The sequence below is a fragment of the Zea mays genome, chromosome 6 (genome assembly GCF_902167145.1).
Source record: "Zea mays cultivar B73 chromosome 6, Zm-B73-REFERENCE-NAM-5.0, whole genome shotgun sequence".
Taxonomy (NCBI): domain Eukaryota; kingdom Viridiplantae; phylum Streptophyta; class Magnoliopsida; order Poales; family Poaceae; genus Zea; species Zea mays.
The window spans coordinates 104423020-104432033 of NC_050101.1; the positions used below are offsets into that span (position 1 = coordinate 104423020).

General features: G+C 49.8%; 1 protein-coding gene and 1 long non-coding RNA gene across 2 annotated transcripts; one reads left to right on the top strand and one right to left on the bottom strand.

Moving 5' to 3' along the window:
- The first annotated feature begins 360 nt into the window (after window positions 1-360).
- LOC103629678 (uncharacterized) lies at window positions 361-577 on the top strand. The gene is made up of 2 exons (XR_554572.1): window positions 361-430; window positions 504-577. It is a non-coding gene; the product is annotated as an uncharacterized lncRNA (long non-coding RNA).
- Window positions 578-6864: 6287 nt separating this feature from the next.
- On the bottom strand, window positions 6865-8534 carry LOC103629679 (Putative B-box type zinc finger family protein). Its single transcript, XM_008650796.4, has one exon. It carries the CDS (start codon window positions 7815-7817, stop codon window positions 7212-7214), a length of 606 nt encoding a protein of 201 aa, XP_008649018.1. The 5' UTR covers window positions 7818-8534; the 3' UTR covers window positions 6865-7211.
- Between the last annotated feature and the right edge of the window lie 480 nt (window positions 8535-9014).

The following is a 9014-nucleotide window of genomic DNA, read 5'->3' on the forward strand; positions in this document are numbered from 1 at the left end:
GACCCACCACTCTCACCTAAAAGATGGTGCCCTCTAAGAACGCTGATGAACTCCCATCCATGGCGGCATCCATCGGCCGGTGAGGTTCAAACTAGTGGAGTGAGAAGGAACAAAGGAAGAGGGAAGGGGCTTAAGAACCCATGGGATCTCTTCTCCTCGACTTATGTCATGGTGAGGACAACAGGGGATAATGTTTGGAGGCGACGTCACACCATGGCAGTGATGGTGACGGTCTGTCCTTAATCGACGCTAAGCGCACGAATTGAGTGGAGTTTTTTTGTCGTGTCTTGTTATTATCCGGTCTAAGTTTGAATAGAACTAATATTTTTCTACATAGGTTTGGTGTCTAACTAAAAGACGTAGATGGATCCATTCAAAAATAACGATGTTCGTCCTCCATTAAGAGAACTATCTAACAATACCCTTGAAGGTATACCTACTAATAAAATGCCTTATGTGACCTCTCAACAAGGTTTTAAAATGGAAAAAAAATAATGGTTCAGGAGGACGTGCTAATGCAATGCAACGTAAGAGGGAAAGAGAAAGAGCACGATATGCAACAATGAGTGATGAAAAACGAACTAAAGAAGCGTCGTGAGTCACGCACAAAAGAAAACCTTGAGCACCATAAGCACTCAAAAGGTATGTTAGCTATACCTATGCATCACTAATCTTTACAGTAATGTTGTTCTTATGTGTTGTCGGGTTACTTTATGTAGATGAATGTCCAGATATGTCTATAAGAGACGGAAGCATCATTGATTGTACTATACCATGTGATACCACTCTAGGTAATTACATTTCTCTGATATGTTAATGAACAACAAAGATTAATAATGGAAATGTATATGACGTGTTAGGAGGACGTGATGATGCAAGACAACGTAAGAGGGAAAGAGAAAGAGTACGATATGCTACGATGAGTGCTGAAAAGAAAAATGAATTGAAGAAGCGTCGTGAGTCACGAAAAAAGGGAAATGTTATGCACCATGAGTATTCAGAAGGTATATTAACTATGCTCGTCTGTCACTCATCTTTAAAGTAATAATTTTCTTATGTTCTCTCGGGTTTACTTTGTAGTTTGCAACATCCCTGCAAACAAGGACAACAATAATCATCAAAACAATGAAATTGAGGATGTTGATGATGATTCTTATCGATTACATAAGAATAACTCATTTGAGGTGCATAGAAGACTTGGCAGTGAAAAACTTTCCACACATTTGTCAGATGCTGGTTGAGATGATATTTTATTTAGAAGTAGTTAGATTTATTATGTTTCATAATCATTGTTGATATAAATATCTACTAAAAATCTGTTATAATGACTTTTATTGCAACTATCTACTAAATCAATGTTTACATTGTGTAGATGAATGTCCACAGGTGTTTGTAAGCGACAGAAGCATCAAAAATCCGACTGTACATTGTGATAACACTTTAGGTAATTACATTTATCTGTTATGTTATTTAACTATATCATGTTGTTACACTCTAGATAACGTGCACCATTAGTTGGTTGAGCTCTCATCATTCAACCTATATGTACACCTAAGACCTTTGCTATTTTCAACTTTAAAGTCGCATTGGGTCAGACGAGTCATCAACATGATTCCAACCAAAGTTCAGAAGTTTTAGATCCAAGGGAACGTAAGAGAATACGAGAAAGAACTCGATTTGCAACTCAAACAAAAGAACAAAGGGCATTGCGTAATAGGGAATCATGTAATAAGATGGCAAGGAAAAACTATAAAAGAAGACAACGAGAAATTAAACTTCGGGACTTAATCGGCATTGAGGACCCGAAGTTTACCCCGGAGCTTGTGTGGAGTTCAACAGATGCTGAAGCGCCTCATGGGTCTCTATGTAGCTCCGAGGGCATGGCTATCCCTGAGTTAAGTCCAACACCTTTCGTTCCTAATCCATCACAGACTGAGGATGTCGAGAAAGACAGTATGACAGAGTCTCCTAGACGACAAAGACATAAACGTCATGTGTCGTCCGGCCAAAGACAGACCCTGGTGTCTTGTCAAAATCAGAAATTTCATTTAGCCATTGGAACAAACTTCGCTACTGCAACTAGGGATCGTGTAATGGAGAATGATGTGGATAATGAAATTGATCATCAGACTATTTCAGAGATCGACAACAATGGTAATTACTAATCCATCCTTAATTAATTTGACACATTAATTGTAGTGGTAAACTGACTTAACACAACTTTCCATCAATAGAAAGTACCGGTCTGTGTCCATTCCCTCACACGGAGAGTAACAATATGACTGAAGGAGCAGACAATGGGATGCAACACCAGGCAGCCCCGACTGTTAGTACCAATGGTAATTACAAGCCCATTCCACTATTAATTCCCTAAATATTCTTAGTGGCTAAATTCATGTGAAACAATAGATGATGTTGAAGATGTGCTCTTTACAGAGGATGATGATGAAGCTGTACTTTTTGAAGATGACGAAGACGAAGGATACCTATTCGCTGGGCAAGGTACTTGCGTAATGTTTTTAATATAGACTTTGAAAGTTTCTAGACCTGTACGTGTAACGCCCTGAATTTGGGAGTAGAATTTTTTCTTCTTTTCTCTCACCAAATTCGGGCGTTACTCTCTTTTCTCTTCCCGTTTCGCCTCCTTTTTCCCCATTTCAAACCAGTATAGTGACAGGTGTCCGTGTCGTGTATAAACAAAACCTAAGTGTCATGGGTGTTGCATCATGCCGAAGCACATTTCTTTGTCTGATGTTGCGTGTTCGTCTCGTTCCGTCTCGGTTTTCGGTTCGCGATTGAAGTCCGTTTGATGGTCGTGCGTGTCATGAGTTTCGATCCGCGATGTGACCCAGCCCAGCCCGGCTCAGCCCGACCCGGTCCGGCCCGCGCACCTCTGGCGCCCCTGCCCACCCCATGCGCGCCCCCCTTCCCCAAATCTGTTTGGCTCATTTGATTTCTCCCGCGCAGTAACCTCCCTCCCTTTCTTTCACCTCTCTCTCTCCCCGTGGTGCCCTAGGGTTTGGAGTCAAGATCGCCGAAATTTGGATCCCCGGAGGTGAGTTTTTCCCCTTCCCTTCTCTCTCTCCCCCTCCCCCTCCCCCTCCCTTCCTCTTCCCCTGGACACGCGCCCCCGCGCCCTTCTCGCGTGCGCCCCATGCTGCCTCGGTCCGCGCGCCCCGCGCCGCCCCTCGGCCCACGCGCTCGCGCTTTCCCGCGGTCGCGCCTCCCCCAGCCCCGGCGCGCCGCGCCGCCACCTCCCCCGGCGAGCCCTAGCGGCCGCGCCGCGTCCCGCTCTCCCCGCGCCCGTGCCCCGGTGAGCCGCGCCCGGCGAGCCGCGCCCCCCCCCCCCCCGGCGGCCTCCTCGCGCCCGGCGGGCCGCTCCCCTTCCCGGCCGTGCCCCGGCGGCTGCGCCCTCGCCGCGCGCCCCGGCGGCCGTGCCTGGCCCCGCGCCCCGCCCTTGGCCGCGCCCCTGCCCGCACCCGTGCCCCGGCGACTCGCGTCCCGCGTGCCTCACGGTTCGCGTGCCTTCGGCGCGCGTAACGTGCTCTCGCGCATGCGACCGTAGTCGCACTGCGCTTAATCTCGTTTTAATCTATTTTAAATTGTTTAGTCGACGTGCTGCGTCGCGCGCTTCGTCGCGCGACAATTCTTTTAATTTATAAATATTAGTGTGCTGCGTCGCGCGCTTCGTCGCGCGACGATCCATTTTGATTTCAGGTTGTTTATTGTGTGACGTCGCGCGTCCAGTCGCGCGGCGTTTCACTTTAAACTCAGCTCTGTTGACGTATGTCGTCGTGCGTTTCGTCGCGCGATGCTTAATGTCTCTTTATAAGTAATGCAAGTGTCTTGTTGCGCGCTCTGTCACACGGCGAGTCGTTTACTTCTTAATTCAATCTAAATGTCATGTCGTACGTCTCGCCGTGCGACCACTCCCTTTCATTCATCTTCACTTGTTTATAATGATTAAATGTGGAACTTGACTTTACTTTATGCTAAAACATAGTGTCCAAATTAATTCCCTTCTATTAGGCGAGTGGTTTAATTTATAATAATGTAACGTGATCGTTTCTCGACTGTCTTTTTTTCTCTTTCTCTCTTAACCTTAATTGCGAGCCCGCGTGGAACGTCTGTTTATTTACTGCATTCTATTGTATGGTGTACTGTTCTTTTGTATTAAACGTGTGGATGTATATATGTTTGCGTCTGCATAGAGAACGATCCGGTTGAAGAGCCCGAAGAACTCGCAGGTGAAGCCCCTGAGCAGCAGTCGGTTGGTGGAGGCAAGTGTCCCTTGACCTATCTCTGCCCTATACATTCTTTAATTCACCTCCCGCATTTCACATTTATACCTAAGGATTGACTAGCTTTTGTTATCCATGTCCTTGTTTACCTATTTGGGTTGGATTATTATTGCTTAGTCTTATGCTATTGCTCAACTCTAATCAATGAACATGATGAGAATTATCAATGATACGTTGTTTCCCCTCTTTTATTATGATGTTATACTTGTGACCTTCAAGGGGGCTCGAGCGGTTTCTCGAGTGCCTCTCCGTAAGGACCTATTCGTTGGATGACTGCCCGGGAAAACAGTGCAACCATGAGGGTGGAGTGGGACGCCCTTAGCTGAATAATTAGAGGAACCGGGGTGTAGTTCGCTTAGCCGTCGTGCTGTCAATGGGGCTCGATGTATGCGGCTCACTCTGCCAAGGTTGATTTGTCCCTTGGGGTGGAGTGCAGTACATTTAGGAAACCTAACGGGTGGCTACAGCCTCGGGGAATCTTTGTAAAGGCTACGTAGTGATGCCCTGCTGGACCACCTAGGTAGTGGTCAATGGGGAGTAGCTCTCTCCGGGCAGAAAGGGAATCACGGCTTGTGGGTGAAGTGCACAACCTCTGCAGAGTGTATGAAAACTGATATATCAGCCGTGCTCACGGTTATGAGCGACCAAGGGAGCTCCAGTGATTAGTGGTACTTGATCAGAGATGTTCGGATTTGCAGGTGGCAATGAGATTGATGGTTCTTGGAATTGACTCTGGTAATGGTAAGTGGTACTCTTTCCGTTTGGAAAGGAGTACGTTTGGGTTAATAACGTGGGTTAATTCTAAAACTTGGCTTTCTCTTCTAGTAATAATAACCTGACCAACTAAAAGCAACTGCTTGACTTACCCCCACATAAAGCCAGTCCACTACAGCCAAACATGATACTTGCTGAGTATGTTGATGTGTACTCACCCTTGCTCTACACACCAACCCCCCAGGTTGTCTGCATTGCAACCACTGCTCAGGAGAAGATGAAGCCGCGGAAGGAGACTTCCAGGAGTTCCAAGACTACGACGAGTTCTAGGCGTGGGTTAGCGGCAACCCCCTAGTCGGGTGCCTGTGAAGGCCGCGTTTATCTACGTTTCTTTTCCGCACTTTGATTTATTGTAAAGACTATGTGGATGTCTCAGACATATGATGTAATCGACTATTATTTCCCTTTTTAATACTATTTGAGCACTGTGTGATGATGTCCATGTTATGTAACTGCTGTGTACGTGAATTGCTGATCCTGGCACGTACATGGTTCACATTCGGTTTGCCTTCTAAAACCGGGTGTGACAGTACGTCTTATCCATTGTTCTTCGAACACAAATTTAGATGGTGAATCTGGTGAGGATATCGATATTGATGAAACACAAGATGCCTTTACTGTTATCCCTGACGTACCTGACCCGTACGACAAGGTGTATAGTAACATACCTAAAGAAACATATTTGTTGAACACTGTTGCTGACTGCAACTACTGTAAGGCAAAGAAGTTTCAATATGAACCACCTGGATTTTGTTGTCGTAATGGACAGATTGATCTAGCCCCATTCGAGACACCATCTCAGCTTAGGAGGCTGTGGGAGTGTGCAGATGCTGATGCGAGGCACTTCCGTGATAACATTCGATTTTTTAATGGCCATTTCTCGTTCACTTCTCTATACCGTTGCCTTGACAATATGACTACTAATATGGATCGTGGTATCTACACGTTCCGTGCACATGGCATGATGTACCACAACGTAAGGTCGTTTGGTAGGGAAGCTGGGGCGGAACAGAAGCACCTTGAGCTTTACTTCTACGATGATGATCCCAGCCTCGAGCATAGATATCATAAATGTCGTCAAGAGCAACTTGATAAAGACAAGGCAGTTATTAAACAGTTAGTTGAGATAATTAAGGGAAACCCATACACTGAGCACCTTAGGAGTATGGGGCACGTTGATAACATTGAAGACTACCATATTGCCTTGAACCTTGATCAAACATTGAACCAGAAGTTATATAATGCACCCATCACTTCGGAGGTCGCTGCAGTTTGGATTGAGGGGAGTGAACGTCGAGGTCAATTCAATAATAGTGTTATGCTGCATGGGAAGGATAGGTCAAGCCATGACATCCGTTTATATCATGGATGCTATGATGCACTATCATACCCATTGTTCTTTCCCAAAGGTGAACTTGGATGGCATGCAAATATTCCGAAGTCCAATGTTTCCATGAATGAAGTAGAGGCGTATCGTGACCAACACAGGACAAGGGATGCAAATGATGACGATACAGGTTAGTTGTTTCTTTGTGAGTCTTATATAAGTTGAAGCGGAGAGATAGAGCCCTATTAAAGGGGTGATTAAATGCACTAGAGTTAATAGTTAATTAGCTAAAAATTGACAGTAAAATTAACTAGCTAACAAATAGTTAACGAACTATTAAATAATTTACTAAAAATAGATAATAGTTGAACTATTAGCTAGGTTGTTTGGATGTCTCCAACTAATTTTAGCCACTATCTATTAGTTATAGTGAATTCAAACACCACGTGCATAGGAGCTGAGTGAGAGAAGAAATGAAACTTGAATTACAGAGCTGCTGAAAATATACACTGCTGGGAACCATTGCACTTGCACGTACCGCCGTGGTTGGAGAGCCACAGTTAGCTCACAAGTCTCTAATGAAAAACACTGACCTACATTAAGACCCCACTTTATGCATGCTCTCTCCCCTATTCCTAACCACAAGTTTTCTTGTACCTTGGGCAAACTAATAAATGAGACGAACAAGGTCCACAAATCGCAAAGCATGTCCCTCTTCCTCTCTCCAGCCGGCCGCCATGTCCATATGCTCCTCGTGTTGTTTCTTCAGCGAGCAGTAGCAGCAGCACGACAAAGGAAGAGGGAGAGGATCAAGAGCGTGACGGGCTGGACTTGGGCCCCGCCCACGCGCACTCGTCCCAGCCCTCCACGGCGTCCGTGGCGGCCCTCCGCAAGAGCGCGCGCGCGCGCGCGAGGGACGCGGCGACGGCCAGCACGAGCCTCGCCGGCACGTGCGCGCACGCCTCCAGCCGCCGCAGCGCCTGGGCGTGGCCCCCGACCCCGCCCCGCCCCGCCGCCTCCCACCAGAGAGCGGCGGCCACGGCGACGCGCGGCGGGACGCGCCGGCGCGCCCCCGCCCCGAGCCCCATCCGCTTGGCCCAGGCCTCGAGCACGGCCTCGGGGCGCACGCTCCCGGCCGGCGCGCGGGCCCCACGCCTCGGCCGCGGCGCCGAGTCGGCCGTGGACACGCAGGAGCTCGCGGCGGACCCGTACCCGGCCTCGTCGTCCGGCGGCGGGGGTCCCGCGGCCGCGAGGCGGAGGCGCGTGCGGCGGTGCCGCGACGCGAGGAAGTTGGCGCCGTGCACCTTGGCGTCGCAGGCGGCGCAGAGGAAAGCCTCGTCCGCCGCGCAGTGCACGGCCGCGGGCGCGCCGCAGAGCTCGCAGCGGCACGACCCCTCGTGGCGGCGGTGACCCATCGCCGCGGAGCGGAGCTGAGCGGTGCTACGTAGGTTAGGTCCTTCGCTTCGCCTCTGTTTTGCGGTCCTGCACCTCGCGCTCGGCTCTCTCGTGCTGCTCTGCTGTCCGCTGCAGCGCTTTGTGAGAAGAGCGAGGGTAGATTCCTTGGAGCTTGGAGGTGAGGTGATGGATGGTCGATGGTGGAAACGGTTGGCTATACTAGAGCTCGGCGCGGCGCGTATTTAAGGAGGAGAGGAGGAGGCCGGGAGTGGGACGAGCGGTGCCGGGTCCGGGTGGCTGTGCCTGTGCGCCGGTGACGTCGTTGGGTGGAGCCTTCCACGTGCAGTCCGGAGATGGCACGCGACGCGGGGCCCGTCGCTCTCGCGAGGACGACGTGGAGGCGGCAGGCAGGCGGGGACGATCGCTCGCGGCTCGCGCCCACATGTCTCATGTATCGTCTCTCCTCCAGTCCAGTCCAGTCCAGTCCTCTCCTACCCTACCTCCCCTAACATGTGTGATGGCCGCGCGCCACCTGGGCTCGCGGATTTCCTTTGGCGCGCCTTCGGCAGTTTCTTTCTTGCTAACAACAAACGCGGTACGTACAACAACACAAGTGGCTATGGTTAGCCGAGGAGGAAACGGAGGATTGATTGAATGGAGCTAACTATAACCACAACCCCCCACGGGCCATGGACCGCTCGATGGGCTGGGACTGGGACCTCGGGGGAGTCGGTGGGCGCCTCTTGGCACGCAACGTAACGTACGTACAGTCGCCCTCGTCCACAAAACCTTATCGGGCTAGGGCCACTCGTTTGTTCAGAAATGGACTACTTATATAAATTGACTAGAAATTGTTTCACGCCTCCAAGGGAAGAAACGAACGGCCCCTGAACTGGCCTGCGTCCGTGGCACGTGAATGGGATGGAATCCGGCCCTTGTGTCTTTTGCTCGGTTGCGTGCACGTGCACTCATCTTCCTGGCACAGGACGCTAGATCGCCTGCCGCCTCTGCTTACGTTACGTTGCGGCAACGGAACGTTTCTGCTGCCTCTCCGCTCTGCCTCTGCCTGGGAAAATATCCGGGGGACTGGGCAACGGACCACTAGGAGATTGATCGCCCGGCCGGGCAGGGCAAGTCCGCACCGACTCGTGCCTCTCCGCCCGCTAATGACGACGTGCTGGTGGTAACGGTTCGCATGAAAAACCAGGGCCACGTCC